General features: G+C 51.3%; 1 protein-coding gene across 7 annotated transcripts in view; it reads left to right on the plus strand.

Annotated features, from left to right (window-relative positions):
- Positions 1–20588, plus strand: part of ST3GAL4 (ST3 beta-galactoside alpha-2,3-sialyltransferase 4) — a 56210-nt gene that overhangs the window by 14659 nt on the left and 20963 nt on the right. For 6 of the 7 annotated variants that reach the window (XM_010829493.1, XM_010829495.1, XM_010829496.1 and 3 more), the window contains exon 1: positions 7–1554. The exons of the other annotated variant lie outside the window; for it this stretch is intronic. In XM_010829493.1, coding sequence (XP_010827795.1) covers positions 1516–1554 — 39 coding nt within the window. In that variant the 5' untranslated portion in view covers positions 7–1515. Of the gene's footprint in view, positions 1–6; positions 1555–20588 lie in introns of those variants that run through there. 7 annotated transcript variants of the gene reach the window in all.

Consider the following 20588-nt stretch of genomic DNA (forward strand, 5'->3'; position numbering starts at 1 on the left):
CCCCCTGCCTGACCTTGGCCACCAGCTGCCCCAGGACACTCCCCCGCCCCTGAGGACACAAGACTGTGTATCCTCCTCCCTTGCTTTCCTGCAGCTTGTCTCCCCCACGACTCACCTTCCCAGGTACCTCTAAGCCCAACAGGGGTCTGGGGCTCCTGGCCACGGAGCTGGGCTTGCCCACCCCAAGCCAGGAGCCCTGGGTTTCCCTTTACTCAACTTTTGGAGATGCAGAGCTCCCCAGAGGGCTGGTTCAGCCACTCCTGGCTCCTCCCGAAGCTCAGGCTCCTTGGCTGACGGCCCAAGGGACCTGCAGCCTGACAAACAAACTCCGGTGGAGCTGGAGCTGAAGTTGAAGAAGCCGGTGGGCAGTTCCCTCCTCAAGGGATGGGGGAAGAGAGTGCCCTGGCAGAGGGGGCCCAGCTGGCCCCAGAAGCTGTATGTTGGGGCTGGGAGTAGGGTGGGCAGGGAGGAGGAGGAGGAAGAGTATGTTTGTAGGAGTCAGTTCCTGTGTATTCCCAGGATTTATTTTGGGGCGTGCTCTTGTGTTTGAACAGGGATTCATGTGTTTGTGCTCAGAGATGTGTTTGTAGGTTTCCACACACAGGGTGTGAGTGGACCAGAGCTTGAAAAAGAGCTCAGAGTGTCTTCCTGGTGCCTCCTGGCTCTGGGGTGGGGATGGGGCTCTGGGTTCTCCTGCAGGAGCCCCTGGCCAAGGAGACCCTGGGTCATATTTAATGGGCTGACCCTCCTCCCAGCAGTTCCACCTTCTCTGCTCCGGCCCTACCCCAGAGGGATCACTGCTGAGGCTGGGGTGGCGGGGGGCGGTCTACACATTCCCCAGCAACACCTAGAAGTCTAGTCGCCCGTCCCTTCACTCATGGGTAACCTTTACTTCAAGGAGAGTTGAATATACAACTAATGCGTGGAAAAGCCTTACTAATGTAAAAAGGACTTCAAAAGGGTCTCTCTCACCTGATCTTTACTCCCAGGGGACAGGCTGATGCAGGAAACAGAGGTCATGTTTTCCTTCTCCACGGTTTCATTTCTCTTCTAGGCATCCTACCCTGGGGGTTGTGTACCTGCCACCTGGTCAGCATGCACAGCCCTCTGCTCTTGCCCTCTGCGGCTCTGACCCCGTTGGGCTCCTACTAGGAATTCAGATGTGGACTGACCTTTGCCCTGCTGGGGGACTTTGGGAGTTCCAGCCCTGGAGAGGGGGACACCACACTGGACTGAGCTGAGGCTCAAGTGGAGAGGGCGCTGCCCCTGGAGCTGGGGGGCGGAGGTGTGGCTCGTCAAAGGGGTGTCACTCTGTGGTGCTGGCTCGGGGGCTGTGGCCACACCCCGTTGGAGCCTGATAACTTCTCCAGGAGGGGCGTACCCGCAGAGGGAAGGCAGCTTCTCCTCTGAGACCTCCAGCTGGCTCCTACGTGGGATCCCCATGTAGTGAGGGCAGGCAGAGTGTAGGTGGCAGTCTGCCGATCCCCCGCACCCTGGGGCAGCTGTGTGTGTTCCATGCAGTGTGTACAGTGGACCCAGCGGCCAGGAGGAGAGGTGAGTGTGTGTGTGGTTGTGGTGGCAGGCGGGAGCTGTGGACCCCTCCCCGTGCCGGGCTGGGGGCAGACCTTGAGTGGAGAGGAACTGCCATCCGTCAGGGGAAGCCCAGACCAAGACCGTCCTTCAGCTTCCAGGGCCCAAGTGCTTGCTCGGGGCCAGGCCGGTACTGAGGCTGTGGGCTTTCAATCCTGGGCTGCGTTTTGAGGCTCCCAAACCTCCCAGAACTTGTTCTTGCTGCTCCCATTTTACAGATGGGAAATCTGAGGCCCAGGAGATGTAGGAGCTTGTCCAGAGCGACCCGAGACAGCTCACCCCAATTCATGGGTGCCAGAAAGTGAGCAGTTCAGACTGCTTGAAGTCTATTTCTGGAGACCTCAGGAACCCTTCATGTGTCTCTCTGTGCCTCAGTTTCCTCATCTGTAAATCGGGATTCTTTACCACTGCGCCACCTGGGAAGCCCCACCATATAGAGTGCTTTAAAAATTAAATAAGATGACACACAAGAGCTGCTGGACAGCCCCAGGGATCTTTTTAAAACTGAGTCCAGAGGGTTTTGCCTTTATTAATACCCTCTGGTGACTTCTCAAGGACAGTGAGTAACGTCCAGGCTCCGGGGTGGCCTGTGACATCCTGGACTACCCCATCAGCAGGCCTCCCTGGCACCACCACCGGCCGTTCCTCCCCATCTCTGGTCACCCGGGACCTGTTTCTGTTACTTGACAAGCCTCAGGGTCTTTTGCTCTTCTCTTTTGCTGGAAACTCGCTCCCCTCAGTGCAACCCTCCTTCCACCCCCTCCTTTCCACTGTCTGAGGTCTAAGCCAAGGACCTACTGACTTTCCATCCTAAGGTACGCTGGTCTCTCTCTGCTCCACTCCCCTGTTCTATTGGCCTCACCCTTGGGTTTCACCATCGCCGTTTCTTATTTATCTGTGTGGTCCTAGGGTGTCTTCCCCAGGACGTGTCGCTGCAGGAGCCCAGGCCTATTACCTGGTTCCCTGCTGTAGTTCGGTGCCCAAGTCAGCACCCCGAGTGCAGCAGGCCTGCAGTGCTCAGCAGCTCGTGGTTCTTCTGTGCTCCTTGGCCTGCCCGTGTCCCCAGAGGCCTCACACCCCCAACCTGCCTTGGTTCAGGGCTGTTCCTGCTGACTCGCCCTTCTGAGGAAAGCAGGGGACAAGGAGGTGTCCCCTTGGGACTCTTGGCCCTGCACACGATTCGTCCCCAGGGTGACCTCCACTTAGAACATCGCCCAGCAGCCTGAGGTTCAGGAAGTGGGTACCAGTGGGCAAAGGTGGCAGAACTCTTTCCCTAGAAACCACATCTGCTGGTAAAAAATAAAAGGGTATCTGTGAGTTCAGAGGAAATGACACAGAAATATAAATACGAATGAGCTGACGATGCCAACTTTCCCAGGACAACCCCTACCCCACCCCCCTACACTTCAGTGTATATTTTAGATCTTTGCATTTTGCTCTTTGTAACTTGGCAGGGATTACAGAGGAGTGTTTAATTAATTTCCTGCTATAATTGAGGTAGCTCCTAGCCCATACAGAGACGTTATGGAAAGCAGGATGAATGACCCCTGCAACTGGACATAGCTCTGTACCCAGGTGATGGTTTGACAAGCTGAGGGAGGGCTGGGATTCAGCCCCCACTCCCCACCCAGGCCGGGCCCTACACCCAGCGTGCAGGGCTGTGCCCGGCTGCCCCTGTCGTTCCCTGTCTGCAAAGTGGGACGCAAAGAGAGACAAGAAGGGCTCGTGTCTGCTGGACCCCTGAAAGGGAAAGACAAAGTGTGTTCTGGAGTCTGAGACCAGCAGCTTCTACTTTTCTATGATAACCACCTTGGAGCTCCTCTTACCTAGCCTATCCAGCCACCCCAGGAGGAAGGACCTCGTTTTTAATCTCCATTGGACACAAACTTGGGATCCAGAGAGGTGACTTGTCTAGTACTTGTGCAGCCAGTAAGTGGTTGATCTGGAATTCAGGTCTGGGTATGTAAGTACTCCAGAGTTTACATCCCTTATTTTTTTTTTTCCTTCTTCTTCTCTTTTCCTTTTAGCAGAACTTGAGTTGAAAGTGTATCCCACGCACCCATTAAAAAAAAAAAAAAATTAAGTGTAAAAGGTCTTAAACATAAAGAAGGTCTTTCTCCCATTCTCAGCCCCTGCCCTCTTAGTTTCTTTTGCATTCTTTGTATATTCGATTCCTGTAGAGACATAGCCACGTCAGCATGTAGGTCATTTGGTAGAAGGGCATTGGAGATACACGGAACACTGCTCTCCACCTGCTTTTTTGAAGTTTCATCGTGTGCTCGGGCGCTCTTTTGGTGGCATTGTGCTGACATGTGCATCCGCTTTTTCACAGCTGCATAGTGTTTCGTGCGTTATTTGTGTGGTGGTGCTTCTAAACAGGTCCTTGTGGATTTTCGGTAGATTTTCAAGTCATTTACATCTTTCACTGTCGCAAATGGTGCTGTGTGTAAAGATCATGATGGAAATCTTCATGCAAACACAGGAGACTTTTTCTGTAGAAGTAACGATGGAATTCCCAGGCGAAGGGGATTTCAACAGATATTGCCAGGTCACTTCCCAAAAGGTCACCGTGATTCACCCCTGATCTTAGAAAGGGTCTGTTCCCCACCTCCTCCAGCTCTGGCAGGCCTCTGGAGCTTTGCTATTAAGATCAGTGAAGAACAAGCCTTTCCTCTGTGCCATTACATTCTGTATTGTAAGCTGCTCATTCATGTCCTTTGCCCATTTCTCTGTTTGATTTGTTGACTTGTTTCCTTATTGACTTGCATGAGCAGATTATAGGCTAAAGGGAATTCTTTGGTCGGATACGCATCTGTTAGAGGGGTACTTTTCCTAGCTTGTCATTTGTCTTTTAACTGTTCATTCTCCCTCTCTCTCCCCATTCTTCCTTCCCTTCTGCTCCTTAAATCTTTATGTTGTTGAATTTCCCTTTGCTTTTATAGCTTCTGAATTTTTGACTTAAAATCTGTAACTAGGTGTCTTCAATATAAAAATATTTCAAAATAGAAAGGAAAACAGAATTCCATATGACAGCCAGATTTGCAGATGTTAATGTTTTTGCATATTATGTCTGATGTTTTAAAAGAAATAAAGTATTTAGAAGAATACAACGGAGCCCTGACTCTATAATCCATCCCAGTCTATTTGATCTCTTGGTAAATGTAATAGTCACCAAGAATTGGGCGATTCCTCCATTTTTTTTTTAACTTTTAATTTTATATTGGAGCATAGCCAATTAACAATGGTGTGACAACAGCCAAGAGACTCAGCCATATATATACCTGGATCCACTCTCCCCCAAACTCCCCTCCCATCCAGGCTGCCACATAACATTGAGCAGAGTTCCCAGTGCGCTGTACTGAGGTCCTTGTTGGTTATCCATTTTAAATGTAGCAGTGTGTACATGTCAATCTTCATGTTTTTTTTTTTTTAATTCTTATAGCTCACATACCCTCTGTATAGTCTTGTTTTATGTGTTTTTAAAGTTAATGAGATCATATACCTTGGAAGGAATGATGCTAAAGCTGAAACTCCAGTACTTTGGCCACTTCATGCGAAGAGTTGACTCATTGGAAAAGACTCTGATGCTGGGAGGGATTGGGGGCAGGAGGAGAAGGGGACGACACAGGATGAGATGGCTGGATGGCATCACTGACTCAATGGATGTGAGACTCAGTGAACTCCGGGAGTTGGTGATGGACAGGGAGGCCTGACCTGCTGAGATTCATGGGGTCGCAAAGAGTCGGACACGACTGAGCAACTGATCTGATCTGATCTGATACTTGTATCCTTTGACAGTACAAAAGCTTAAGCATCGGGTTTATCCTAATAGATCCATATGAGGAATTTTTTTCAATTTAAGTCACTGTATAGTATTGAGTCGTGTGATGATGCAGAGTTTGTTCAGCTGCCCCTCAATTTGTGGACATGTAAGGCATTTCTGTTCCTTTGCTGTTGCCACAGTGCTGCAATAAACGTCCCTGGTGTGTGTACACACACAAAGGTGAGTTACCGTGGACCATACAGGGAAGTGGAATTACCAGATTGGAGAGTATGCACACCTTCAGCCTTACTATTAATAGACATGATGAATTACTGTTCTAAGCCTTGTTTCAGTTAACTCCTGCCAGCAATGTCCAAGAAGTCATGTTTGGTTTTAATCTGCGTTCCCTGGTCACTTCGTGAGGTTGGACATCTTTTCACGTTTATGAAGTGTGTGGGTTTAAGCTGTGAATTGCCTTTTCCTGTCCTTTGCTTTATTCTCTTTGGTTTCTTGGTCTTTTTCTGATTGATTGGAAGGATTACTGCTATATCCAGGTATTTGTTGATGATGTGCCGTCTCTGACTTGTCCAAGGCCGAAACTCTTTACCACTGTACCACCGCTTCTGTCTGTGGCTGGGCAGATTTTGTGAGGATATGTTCTGCAAATGGGGTACTGCTCAGGAGAGGGGTCTGATCAGGGATCTGGGCACCTTCTCTAGGAGGTGATATACCCAAAAACGGAGAGTGGCTTCTCCAATGAAGTCTCATCCCTCTTCTCCATCCCATGTTCTCCCCATCCCAGCAGCACACCCTGAGCCTGGCTAGGACATGGGATCCACATTTAGTTCATGCAGAGTCTGGGTGGCAGTACCCTTTCCCTGGGCAGCTGTGTGTCCCATGCAGTGTGGCAGTGGCCCCAGCAGCTGGGAGGAGAGGTGAGTGCAGTTATGGCTGTGGTTGCAGATGGCGCTGTGGTCTCTTCTCCATGCTGGACTGGGGCAGACCTTGAATAGAGAGGGACTGCCACGTGCTGGGGGACAGAGGGCAGGTGGGGAGTGGCCCAGACCAGGAGTCACCTTCAGCTTCCAGGGCCCACGTGCTTCCTCTGGACCCGGCCGGTATGGAGGCTGCAGGCTCTTAATCCTGGGCAATGTTTTGAGTCTCCCACGCCTCTGAGAACATATTCTTACTGCTCTCATTTCACAGATGGGAAGTGAGGCCCAGGACATGTTGAACCTTGTCGAGGGACACCCAGCCCCGTGACCACCTGGGTTGAACCCCAAGTCTGTGTCCAGACCCCTTTCCTCTACTTCCAGGAGGCCAAGGATACTTGGAGGTCTGGGGCTTGCTGGCTGGGGTGTTAGCCCAGGCTGGCCCTCTTGAGCAATAAGATGCAGGGAGATTTCCTGGTCACAGGGTGTCTCCAGGCTTGGAGCCCTCCTGGCACCCCACAGGGTGTGCTGGCATCAGCTTACAGTGTGGTCCAGGCACCTTGGAGCTGGAGTGAGTCAAAGGTAACAATAGCCAGTCCTGCAGAAACAATACCTTCTTGGTATAAAGGTGTGTTTGTTAGCATAGCATCATCCACTTGGCAAAAAAGCATGGCGCTGGCTGGCTCTGCAAGGTCCAGAACTGAGCCTCTAACAAGCCCCTGGCGCCTAATTTGCCCAGGTCATTGCAAAGGAAGGGTCTGGAATGTTTTAACTTGACGAAACTTTCCGTTCATACTTGTTCTGCTAATTTGCTCATTCATTTAGACATCTGTTCATTTCAATATTCGTTACTTACTCACCACGCATCAGGTGTTACATTTGGTGCTGGAGATACTGTGGGCCCTAAGAAGTCGCTGCTTTCATGGGTCGGTCGCCAGATCTCCTGAGTACGGGAGATGGTGTGGTGTACCTTACAAGAGGAGATAAAACAGGGCAGCGGTGCGGAACAGACTGGGAGTGATGGGGAAGCCCGGGACCCTACGCCGGGAGGAAGCTTGAATACCAGGACCCTCGAGGGCTGGCTGGGACAGCAGCCTGGGCTCGGGTCCCACCAATGATGCCAGCCCCCTCACCGTTTATATTGTAATCAACCCCGACAAGGCCCCAGATGTGAAACTGTTGACTCTGACCTCGCCTCCACCTCCATCCTCAGATGGGACTGGGGTGCAGATGGGGGCTTGTGAGCTAAGATTCTTATCTTTGGGGAGGAGAGCGTGTGTTTAGGAGGTCTGGTGAAGCCTTGGGGATTCACCCGGGACTTCCTCAGTTTAGTTGGCATCCAGTTCTGCACCATGTAAGGTTCAGCCCTTAATGCTGTGCTTTCGGTCAGAAAACAGACTGAAAAACAGTGTTTTTTCAGTGATGTTCTGATCTACCCACATGCCACAGAGTTGTGGCCTTTGGATTCCACTTAGCACACGAGGCAGGAGTACTGTCACTCTTTCTGGGTGTTTTCTGGGTCCCTGGAGGATCAAGTAGTAAAAAATCTGCCTGCAAAGCCAGAGACCCAAGTTCGGTCCCTGGGTGGAGAAGATCCCCTGGAGAAGGGAATGGCAACCCTCTCGAGTATTCTTGCCTGGGAAGTCCCATGGACAGAGGAGCCTGGAGGGCTACAGCTCATGGGGTCACAAAGAGTCGGACACGACTGAGCGACTACCACTTTTCTCTGTGTGCTTTAGCTAACTTCTCTTGTTCACCACCACAACCAAACTGGTAGGGACTCTCACCTCCATTTTGCAGATTGGGAGACTGAGGCTTAGGGATTCTTAGGGGGTTTCCCCAAAGTCATAGTCTGGTAAGTGAACAAGGGAGGGTTCAGTACTGGAGGCCAGTCCCCAGTCACAGCTTTTGGCCAGAGCAGGCGACAAGGTCCTGGGGAGGCAATTCTGCCTGACCTGTTCGTCAGCCATCACAGCAGTCCTCTGGACACCTGGGAAGAGCCAGCCAGGGCCATGCTTTTTTGCCAAGTGGTTGATGCTATGCTTACAAACACACCTTTATACCAAGAAGGTGTTGTTTCTGCAGAACTGGCTATTGTTACCTTTGACTCACTTCAAACACTACCAGCTCCAAAGTGCCTGAACCACACTGTAAGCTGATGCCAGCACACCCTGTGGGGTGCCAGGAGGGCTCCAAGCCTGGAGACACCCTATGGCCAGGAAACCTCCCTTCATCTTACTTGCTCAAGAGGGCCATGCAGGGAGGGGCTGAGAGCCAGTCCCGGGTGGGATGCCAGGGTCAGGCGGAGGTTAGGTGTGGGCAGAGTGGAGGCTGGGCCGCTGGGCCAGGTGGTACTGACACTTTGAACCGTGCCTCTGCGGAGGGGATGTAGACAGAGGAGAGGAGGGTCTTTGTGACTCTGATGCACTCGAGACCTGAGGATGGTGCTCACTGTGACCAAGAATCATTGTAAAGGAGCCCTTGGCCTCCCAGCCGTGGTGTAGCCCTCCAGAAGCGGATTCACCTTCATACACGCTTCTGATGCTTCTAGTGGGGCCTGGGAGACTGGTCCGGTGCCGTCCAATAGAAATGCAATGGGAACCACTAAAGCAAGTCACATAGGTAATTTTAAATTAAAAAAAAAAAGTTAATTTAGCCACATGTTAAAAAGTAAAAATAAGGTGAAGTTAATTTTACTGTTTTAACCCAGTATAGACAAAAGACTTTCAGTGTGAGATCAATGTAAATAATTTTTTTAAAAAATATGATCGCTTTCTAAAATGACGGCTCTCAGAAGGTCAGGCCGAGGCTTTTGCCCCTGGGCCGCCCACGAGGGGAAGTGTGGGCTGCTGGTTGGCCACATCAGTGTAAATGAAGCTTCTCTGGTGGCTCAGCAGGTAAAGAATCTGCCTACAATGAAGGCGATCCAGGGACCATCCCTGGGTTGGGAAGATCCCTTGGAGGAGGAAATGGCAACCCACTACAGTATTCTTGTCTGGGAAATTCCATGAACAGCGGAACCTGGTGGGCTTTAGTCCATGGGGGTCTCGAAGAGTTGGACACGACTGAGCAACTAACACTTTCATACTTTCACACACTTTCAATGGGAGTAATTTTTAAGGTGATTGTTTACTGTTTTTGGTAGTGAGTCTTTGAAATCCAGTGTATGTTCCGTGGCCAACAGCGCTCCTCGGCCTGGTCTGGCCACTTGAGACTGCAGTCACCTCTCCCCGGATGGGACACCACGGGGCTGGTGCCATCCACCGTCTTCAGAAGGGGCATCTGGAAGCCAGAGGGAGGGAGGGGACTGGCCGTACTGGTGGCTTCAAGCCCCAGTCCTATAGGGCCTTTAGCTTAGACTCCTGGGGGCCGGATTCATCAACTCCTGGGTGGGAGGCCTGGGGGAGGAACAGGGCAGATCCCCGGCCACACCAGTTTCACTTTGTTTATGCTTATGAACCTGTATTATTGATTCTCCACCCCATCATAACACTGCAGCTTTTTTTTTTTTCAGTGTTACAGCTCTATTTTATTTAGAAGATAGCAGGAGAATCCAAGACTTGAAGAGAAGAGAGTGGAGGAGTGCGTGGGGAGGGAGGGAGAGAGAGAGAGAGATAGAGCGCATGCACGCAGGAGAGAGAGTCCGAGAGATAGTGCTTTGGCTCCTCCTTTTATGTTTTTTCCTCCACCTGGGCCTGCCCTATGCAAATTGGGCTTAGCCAGGAGTGCTGTTTGTTCTGTTTGTTCTGCCTGAAGTCTTCACTCTGGTCCTCGGACCTTCCTTGTCTTTTAGCCACCGCCATTTTGGACTCCTTTTCCCTATTCTACCTACCTAACATTCCCCCCCTCAAGAGATGGGAGGCCCAATTCTTTGGGAATAGGGGTGTCGAGGTCTTTCTGGCTACTTCCTGCTCAACTGGGACAGCGAAGGGTATTGGGCCTCCCCCCTCTTGCTAGTCTCAATCCTCAGAGTCCTTATAGCGGTGTCCAAGGGTGTGTGATATTTTCCGTGGTCAGCTGTAGTTTTATATCTTTGTTGAACTGGCACTGCATGTTGTAGCTGGTTGACAGGTGTATTGAGTGTCCTCTTCTGTTTTCTTCCATGGCTTGACTTGTGAGTAGTGAATCCAGGGGTCATGTCCTGGTACCTTGACTGGTGGCAGAGGCTTAGCCTCTATGGTCTCAAAATTGGAGACTACTGCATACCCAGCTCTTCTTTTTCCATCCAAGACAAAGCTGCTTCCATCAGTGTGCCAGATTTCCTCAGGACTGGTCAGAGGATCTTCTGACAATCCCTCTCGGGGTTTTGTTCAGTGGTCCAAGGTTTCTTAACCGGAGGTCTTCTGGAATCTGAGACTGGGCCGTGTGAGGTTCCTGCTGAGTTCGTTTTTCACTGTCCTGGTTTTCAGCACGATGGGCCTTCCCCTGCACTGGGTTTCTTCGTCTTCCGCTTCTAGCGCGGGAGCTTCACTGAGTTGGGCTCCTGCTGTGCTTGGCCTCTTCCACACAGAGGTTGTTTCAGCCAGGTTATATCCGAGTCACGGCACCATAGATGTCATGCGAGTGTATGTTCCTCGGTTCTTTGTCTCGTCACAACAAAGATTTGGAGCAACGGACATTAAAGCCCTCGGTGCATCACAGCTCTTGGGTCTTGGACAAACCGTGCTACAGCTCTTAGGCAAATCAGTGTTACAGCTCTATTTTATTTAGAAGATAGCAGGAGAATCCAAGACTTGAAGAGAAGAGAGTGGAGGAGTGCGTGAGGAGGGAAGGAGAGAGAGTGAAAGAGAGAGAGAGAGATAGAGCGCATGCACGCGGGAGAGAGAGTCCCAACGGACTGCAGCCTTTTTACTGAGCGAATGGAGTTCAGAGCTCCTGCCCCACCCGGGCCGACTCCAGAAACATGATTTTCATGTGGCGTCTTGTGGTGTCTGTGGTGTCTTGTGACTGGCAGCTGATAAAGTGGACAATATCAGTGTTTCTTTACAGGAGGTTGCAGGCCGGGGCTGTTTGAGATGCCGGTTGTGGAGGCCGGGGTACTCTGTGGACCCCACGGGTGGGGATCAGAGAGGCTTCCTGCCCTGCATGGGGAATCCTCTCCTTTCCTCCAAGCTTGGATGTCTGGAAAGGTGCCACGTCTGCCCACTGGTGGGCCTTGAGGCAGTTGGTCAATTACTCTGCCCTTTGCTGCCTCACAAGAGCCTGGGGCCAAGACCAGCTCACTCCCCACCGGTCCTGCGAGATCATGCTGTGATGTTTAGGACGGAGAGAAGGCACAGTGCAGCCTGTGTCTAGCTAGTGGTCAGGCCAGAGGGGCTGGAGTGGGTATCTGATCTATTACCACTGCCTCTTCCCCTCTCTCTTGGCCTGCTCTGTGACAGTGAAGTTCCCAACAATTAGATCCATTGATAAATTCAACACATTTGTATCTAGAGCCTGCTGAGTGCCAGTCACTGTTACAGACATGGTTGATCCAGCCTCAAACAAAACAACAGAAGTTCTTTGCAGGCCGGGAGTGCAGGTACACTAAGTTGCTTCCGTCATGTCTGACTCTATGCAACCCAGTGGGCAGTAGCCCACCAGGCTCCTCTGTCCATGGGATTCTCCAGGCAAGAATATTGGAGTGGGTTGCCATTTCCTCCTCCAGGGGATCTTCCTGACCTAGGGATCAAACCCATGCCTCTTGTGTCTCCTGCATTGGCAGGCGGGTTCTTTACCACTGGCGCCACCCAGGCTAGGCAGTCAAGGAGAGGGATCTAACATGGCAGGTGTCGGGGGGATTTTTGACGGGAGGTGGAGAAGATGAGTGGAAAGCTGAATGGGGAGGTATCAAGCCTATGTCTGGGGGGGAACATTCCAGGCTGAAGGAACAGTCAGTGCAAAAGTCGAGAGCAGGGGGTAGGCCCAGCCCAATCAAGAACAGTGAAACCTGTGTGAGTGAAGCAGAGTGAATGAGGAAAACAGGGAAGGAGGGCAGAGAGTGCTGGCCAGGAGATCACGTGCATCCTCACAGATCAGAGCAAGGGCTTGGCCTATCTCTCTGGGTAGACGGGAGCCACAGAGGTGATTTTGAGCTGAGGAGTGGTGATTCAGATGACTGGTCATTCTAGAGAACTGCAATTAGTGGACCACACCCAGGAGTGGTTGAATATAACAGAGCAAAATTCCAACGACTTCTGTCCTCACCTTGCCTTACCTCCCAATTGTATTAGTTACATTCAAGTCATCGTCCACACTAGGCCCTTGTTAAGAAATAAAATATGCCTTGCAAGTTTGCGTCTGTTGGAAAATATGCGATTTGACATTCTTTATCTTTAATCACAATCTGTCCCAGATAAATAATAGTTTGGGGATGTCTGTAACTTAAATACTCATTGGGCCACCTTCGGAAAAGAAATGCAAAGAAATAGCTGTACCTGGAAGCTAGATGCAAATTTCTGGCAGAATAGAAAATATTATTATAATACGGGCATAATAAAATTAGGAAATTAAATTTAAAACGTCACCATCCAGCTCACACCGCCCTGTGGAATCACAGCAGAGGACTCTTAAGCTGAGGAACCACTGTGGGTTTAGGTGGCACCTTCGAGATTCAAACACCTCAGCAGGCTGGAGACCTGAACAGAGATTCCCGAGGTGAGGTGTTTGCAAGTAAGATGTAGCACAGACCTGCTCCAAGGTTCCACAGAGTAGCCACACCAGTTCATGGTCCAGGAGACCTGGCTTACCAGCCAAGGTTCCCTGCCAGTGAAGTGGCCCGACCGTGAGAAACTGAATGCAGGCTTTGCCAGCATTTGTGGAAGTCTGGTGTCCAGGTGTAGGGTGATGGTAATCCAATGAACACAGCTGCAGGCATGGAGGATAAGCTAGAGGGCTTCCAGGGGAGCTGGGGGGTGGGGGGTGGGCTGGAGACTGTCACCAGGAAGCCTGCCTGAGAAGGAGCGAGGGAGGCTTCTCTGAGCTCTCATAAGCCTTGGAAGTACTTTGATGTAATGGAGAGCAGCTTCCTCAAGTTGCTCCAAAGGGCTGCAGATGGGCTTTCCAAGGATCTTGGCATCTTCACCAGCTGGTTTAGGGGTGGTAGAAGGCAGGGGTTAGGAGTGTGGCCTCTGGAGCTCAGCTCCTCACTAGCTCGGCGACCCTGGGCAAGTTGCTGACCCTTTCTGCACCTCATTTCCCTATCTCCACAGTGGAGACAATAAGAGTGTTTCACTCACAGGGTTGAGATCATGCCTTAAAAAGAGTCTTGCAGTGTAGCTTTCACATTCAGTCATGTCTGGAGGCATTGTGGGCATCGGAACTGGAGAGTGGGAGTCCTGGCACCTAGTGGGTAGAGGTCAAAGGTGCTGGTAACCAGCCTGTAGTGCCCAGGACAGTCCCCACGGCGACGACTCACTTGGTCCCTAAAGCAATGGCAGTGAGGTTGGGACCTGCCCCCTGCTGTTGTACACAGTGAGTGCAGAATACGTTTCAGGATCAGTAAGAGATGTCAGGGGTTTCCCAGGTGGCTCAGTGGTAAAGAATCCGCCTGCCGATGCAGGAGACATAAGAGATGCAGGTTCCAACCCTGGGTTGGGAAGATCCCTTGGAGGAGGAAATGGCAATCCACTCCAATATTCTTGCCTGGAAAATCCCATGGACAGAGCATCCTGGTGGGTTACAGCCCATGGGGTAGCCAGAGTTGGACACGACTTAATGACTAAACAACAACAAAAACAAGGGATGTAATACATTTTTAAATCTCATCTTATCACTTGTGTGTCAGATGTTTATATTGGATTGGCTAAAAAGTTCTTTTGGGTTTTTCTGGAAGATGTTATGAAAAACCCAAATGAACTTTTTGACCACCCCGATAAAATATCTGCTAGGTTCTAGGCACTGTAATAGAGTCTGAAGATATAAAGCTGGCCTGGACCTCAGAGGTCATAGTCTCATGGGCAAGATATGAAAACACTTAACAGTGTAATATAAAATTATATTATGTGATAAAGCATCTTCTTTAGGCTACATGCTGTCATAGACTGTTGGTATAAACAAGCTTATAATTGGAGAGGTCAGAGGATAGTGGGCAAGCCATGAATATAGTAATTATATAATACAAAATTTTACTATCTGATAGGTGCTAAAATCAAGACATAAATGATATTGTGTGGAAAGAAAAACATTGCCAAGAATTGTCAGAAAACACTTCATAGAGGAGGGGCTGTTTGAGCCGATGGTGCAGGAGTGGGATTGTTGAGGCCAACAGTGGGGGCCTGGGGTCTTCGTATAGGAGGGAAGCCTGTGCAGAGGGGTAGGGATTCTGAGAGAAGAAGATGCTCCTGCAGGCACTAGGAGGAACTAGGAGATGGACGCGCCGGGCTTGTGGCCTGGGACCGAAGCACCCCTGTTGCTGTTTAGTTGCTGTGTCCGACTGTTTTTGACCCCATGGACTATAGCCCGACAGGCTGCTTCGTCCATGGGATTTCCCAGGCAAGAATACTGGAGTGGGCTGCCATTTCCTTCTCCAGGGGATCTTCCTAACCCAGAGATCAAACCCTCATCTCCCACACTGGCAGGCGGATTCCTTACTGCTGAGCCACCAGGGAAGCCCAGTGAAGCACCCTGGTTGCCTCTACAAAGAGCTTTGGTTTTTCACTGAAGGAATGGGGAACAATGAAAGCAGGAGGGTGGTTTGGTCCACTTTGTTTCTTAGAAAGATACTGTGTAGGTAGTTCTGAAGAAGTGGCTCGAGTGAAGAAAGACTTGTGAAGGGACCGGTTAGGAAGTGGAGAAATTGAGATGAGATCTAGAATCAGTCTATGGTTCAGGAAAAAGAGAGGAAAGCTGCTTTCAGGAGAATTGCATTGGCCAAAAATTCCTTCAGGTTCTTTGGTACCAGCTTATGGGAAAACCCGAACAACCTTTTTGGCCAACTCAGTACTTCCGAGGCTCTAGACTAAGTGACCTTTACGCTGCCATGAGCTGTATCAGGCTTTGCACCCAAGTGCCTCCACAATATTTAGTGGGAGTTCAGCAAGCATTGCTGGAATGAGGAACCAGGGGTAGAATTGATGGCATTTAGCAGGGATGGTGTGAAGGGAAGGGGGACATTGGATGGATGAGCTGATGAGAATGTGGGGTTGGGAGGGTACGGACAGACGGGGGTCCAGTTTTGGACATGTTAAGTGTGAAAACTTTCAGATCATTAAGGGAGGATGAGCTGGAGAAGGAAATGGCAACCGACTCCAGTATTCTTGCCTGGAAAATCCCATGGACAGAGGAGCCTGGCGGGCTACAGTCCAAAGGGTCACAAAGAATCAGACACAACTGAAGCGACTCAGCATACACACAGGGAGGATGTGCAGTAGAAAACTGGAAATATTAGGATGGGTTCCAGGAGAGAAATTACAGAGCTGAAAAAAGAGCTTGAATCATCAAGGTTTGAGTAGTAGTTAAGCCTCTGAAGATGAACGAACCTGGCCTGGGAAAACAAACAGAGAAAGAGCAGGGGTTCAGGGGCAGCTCCCTGGAGAATGCCAGCGCTTAAAGAAAGTGCAGCCAGCGCGGCGGAAACCTAGAGAGTCTTGAGCTAGAAGCCAGGGAGGCCTCGGCTGATAGTAGCAGGGGTCTCGGGATGGGAGATGAGTGAAAATAGACCTTTTTCAGGTTGACAGTTAGGAGGCCTCGGAGGGCTGCGGCAGGAGTGAACTCAGCATAAAAACAAGGTAGGGATGGGGTAGTGCACCGGTAGAGGGCTGAGTGGCACGTGAGCATGGGGCACAGGTGAAGGAGTTTGACGATTGGAGCTCGAGACAGAGATGCAGGGGTAACTGGAGGAGGAGACAGAGGCAGAGGGCTTTTTAAAAATAAAGTTTATTTTATTTTGCTGTGATGGGGATGTTTTCATTGCTGCACGGGTTTTTTTCTCTGGTTCCGGAGAGCCGGGGCTACTCTGGAGTTGTGCTGTGTGGGCTTCTCATTACAGGGGTTTCTCTTGCTGTGCAGCACGGGCTTTGGGACATGCAGGCTTCAGTAGCTGTGGCACGTGGGCTCTGTACTTGCGGCTCTTGGGCCCTAGGTCACAGGCTCAGTAGCTGTGGCGCACGGGCTTAGTAGCTCCGTGGCATATGGGATCTTCCCGGATCAGGGATCCAACTTGCGTCTCCTGCATTGGCAGGCGGATTCTTTACCACTGAGGCGCCACGGAAACCCAGAGAGGGTTTTGTTTTTGTTTTAGGTACAGGGAGAGTTGAGTCTAAGTCAAAGGGAGTGGAGGAGGGGGAGAGATGGAAGCAGCAAGGTAGGGGGATCAGTCACTGGTTGGGAGCAACGCTGGAAGGGTGGGTGGGGACCGGTGTCCGCGTGGTGGAGGGGGCAGGAGGGAGCAGAACTGGCAGATGAGTGTGGAGGTGGCAGGTGGGCAGCCTCGGATTTCCGCCCAGAACTGAGGGATACAGACATAGATCGTGTGACTCGCTCAGGGTTTCTGAACCATAAGATCGCAGTCTGTGCTTCTGCCCCACCGGTTTTCCCATCCCCCTTCTCAGGAACAGTAAGCCACAGCCCTTTGATGGGCCCAGGGGCTTGGAGGGGCCCGGCATCAGGCCATGTCCACAGGTGATGCCCAGTCCTGTTCCTCTTGGTATAGTGGGTGCCTGCTGAGTGCTTGTGGAGCGTGTGATGCTGCCAGGCCCCCAGGGCTGTGGGAGGCCTCAGTCCTTCCCCCTCGTCCCCCAGGTCTGCCCTTCGGCGAGTCTGAGGTGGGGCTCAGCACCTCTGCAGGCAGGGACACCGTGGTTCTCAGCAGAACACTGGGAGGGCACACGGTGTTCCTGCCTTGGGGTCAGCTTTACCTGACTGAGCTGGATCTCCCGGGCAGCTGGTGGCAGGCAGAGGTTGCCGCACCTTGGATGTGAGTGGATCAGATTCCTGTTCCCCTGCTCAGGTACCCTTCTGTGACTTTCCTCATGGCCTTTTGTCCCCAGGAGCTGTCAGGGATGGGGGACAGCTGCTGGGAGAAGGCTCCGAGTGGTCTTGAAGCAGCAGCCAGCCCAAGAAACCTGTCTTCCTAGAATCCTAGAGGGGCTGAGCCTTCTCGTGGCTTGGCCAGCCAGGGGAAGGCATGGGCAGATAGCATCCTTAGTTGGTTTCTCGGAGCAAACCCCAGGACTAGCCAGTCTACCTAGCATAAGTTTAGGAAGAAAGTGTAGAACTGTACTGGGCAGGAGGTTCAAAAAAGAGTAATTGTCTTGTTCCTGGGGACCCATCATCTCAGACCAGCAAAGGTCTGCTCCATCGAGGACGGCTGAGACCTTTGACTTTCAGTGACCGCAGAACACACTCTCTATAGTGTTCTCCATCTTGGCTGTGTGTTCAAATCACAAGAAAGGGAAGGCTTTTTGTTTGTTTGGTTTTTGCTGGCCAGTGCCTGGGCCCCATCCCTCAACCAATTAAATAAGACTCTTGGAAAGTGGGGCCCAGATATCAGTAAATGCTTTAGCTTCTCAGGTAACTGCCCTGTGTATCCAGTGCTGTGACCTCTCGATAAAGGGAGCCAGAGTGCGATGTGCTGATTCGTTATCAGAAAAGAAGAGTGAGAGCTCAAAGGGTGGGAGAAGGGGCGGTTCACAGTGTAAAGAAATGGGCGAGCCTGAAGGATCTGGTTTCGAGCTTTGCAGCTCAAAGCGTGGTCCCAGTCTAGCAGCAAGCACCACTTGGGACCTGGTTAGAATGTAGATTGACAAGACCCACTGAGTCAGAATGCATGTATTGAAGATTGAGAAGCCTGCTTCCACCATTATCTAGACCAGTGGTTCTCAACCATTGACAGGGTTAGAATCACCCCGGGTGCTTGAACAAATTCCAGTGCTGGGCCAGACCAGTTCTGTCAGAATTCCCGGGTAGGGAACCCCAGATACTGCAATTCTTCTCTTCAACCAAGTTCAAGGACATCCATCTTGACAAGTGCTTCTCAAACTTGACTGTGCGTGTGAATCATCAGGAGATCTTTTGCAAATGCAGGCTCTGATTTGTGCATCTGGGTGGGACCTGAGGCTGTGTGTGTTAGTCACTTAGTCGTGTACGACTCTTTGTGATCCCATGGACTGCAGCCCACCAGGCTCCTCTGTCCATAGGATTCTCCAGGCAAGAATACTGGAGTGGGTTGCCATTTCCTTCTCCAAGGGATCTTCCTGACCCAGGGATGGAACCTGGGTCTCCTGCAGGCAGATTCTTTACCATCTGAGCTATAGGGAAGTCCGACCTGAGATTATACATTTCTAATAAGGTCCCTGGTGAAGCTCAGGCTGTGGATCTGATAAATATTGATATAGTGGAATCACAAGCATTTGTTAGACCAACTTCCCAGTTTTACAGCTGAAGAAACCGAGGGTCAGAAAGTGAACAGTGACTCCCCCAAGATAACCCAACATGTTATTTATTCAATACTTGCTGAGCACTGGCTGTGCTGGATGCTGAGGCTTGAGCTGGGGATAAGACAGACCTGATTCTTCCCCTCTCAGGGCTTATTTGCAGTGGGGGAGAGAGACAGAGAGCAAGTAATTAAATGAATTTCAGTTAGGGAGAAGCGTATGAAAGGGATGATGTGGTCAGGAATGACTTGGCAGTTGCTTTGGGTGGATCGGAAGGCGGGCCACCCTTGGAATAGCAGTAGGTCTTGACTTCCACTGAGGTCTGCTGATTACAATTCTAAAACTTTTCCTTCCTGGACACAGCCATCCTCCAACCGCCCTGGGACTCAGAGATGGGCCCTCCTGACTCTACTGAGAACATCTGACTCTGGTCCACACCCCCCTCCTCTTCCCCATCCGCTTTCCCTTCCCCTCGACATTCTCATTGCGTGTTTGTGGACTCAGGGTGGAGCCTGGCGAGTGCCCCCTCGCCCACCCAGAGCAGAGCATCGACTCCTTAATAGAACAGCATTCAGGATAATCAATTTATGGTTTCTAACAAGAACCAGATCTCGTCCTGGTGCTGGCCCCCACCATTGAGAAATCATCTGAGATTTTTCGTTTATCTCCAAGAGAGCACAATCACGAGGGCTTCTCTTCCTTTCCTGGTCTGTCAGAAGAATCAGTCGGCCTGCTTGTGGAAATGACTGTCACAGGTCCCACCCCAGCTGGCTGAAGCAGTCTCAGGAAAAGGCCCTGGAATCTGTGTTTTTAGTACATGGCTCTCGTGATTCTTATGAACCAGATCACTGGGGGAAGTGAAAATGGCATGGAGAGAAGAAGCTGGCGCCCTGTGTCCCATATCTCTTTGTGTGGCTCTTTGAGCTCCAGAAATGAATTCCCGGTGACTCAGAAGCATGGCCCTTGGCTGGATGTGTGATCAGAAGGATGTCTTTGTGTGCATGTAGCAACGCACCCTGCTCCGTCCTCACCTTGCTGGCCTCTGCCCTTTCCTGAAAGGGTCTCCTGTCTCCTCTGTGACCGAGCAGACCCTTCCCACTGCCCGTGTGTGTGTGTGCTCAGTTACTTCAATCGTGTCCAACTCTTTGTGACCCCATGGACTGTAGCCCTCCAGGCTCCTCTGTCCATGGGGATTCTGCAGGCAGGAATTCTGGAGTGGGTTGCCATGCCCTCCTCCAGGGGATATTCCTGACCCAAGGATCGAACCTGCGTCTCCTATGTCTCCTGCATTGCAGGCAGATTGTTTTTACTGCTGAGCTACAGAGGAAGCCCCTCCTGCTCTCCATGCTCCCATTAAAACAGCCGCCTCCACTGCCTTCCCCAGTACACCTGGGCAGTGAAGGCTTGGACGTTGTGACTCAGCCAGAGTCTACAAGGGCTGCAGGAGGCCTCCTGGACCATCTGGTAGCCCCCACCCTCACCAGGGTGTGGCCCCAGTGGACCTATTCCGGTGGAGTAGCGGGAGCTTGGTGATGGAAGGGTGTGTGGTGGCCAGCACCAAAGGAAGGCCTTGAATATGCAGAAGCGATAAACTTCACTTCACTTGTGCAAATGTGAATCACACCCTTGTACCTTTGAGCTTAACTTTCACATAGAAAATGGGTGGATGTGCATCTCTTTCCTGGAGCTGACCCTTCTGAGGTCAAACCAAGGGAGACGACAGTGAGGGGAGCCGTGCCTGGGAAGCTGGGGTGGGCCGGTCTGGCCTGGGATGGAATCCGTGAGCGGTGGGATGTGGTTTCCCTTTCTGGGGCATAGGATCCCTCTGGACCCCTGAGGTCGCCTTTGAGGGGTTAGGGGGACATCCAGAGCGAGGAGGGCTGCTCCCTGGATGGCCCTGCAGCTGTGCGCTTCCTGGAGGCGGGAAGAGGCAGGCTGTGGGTATGCCCT

This window comes from Bison bison, unplaced genomic scaffold (genome assembly GCF_000754665.1).
Source record: "Bison bison bison isolate TAMUID 2011002044 unplaced genomic scaffold, Bison_UMD1.0 scf7180017864506, whole genome shotgun sequence".
NCBI classification, from domain to species: domain Eukaryota; kingdom Metazoa; phylum Chordata; class Mammalia; order Artiodactyla; family Bovidae; genus Bison; species Bison bison.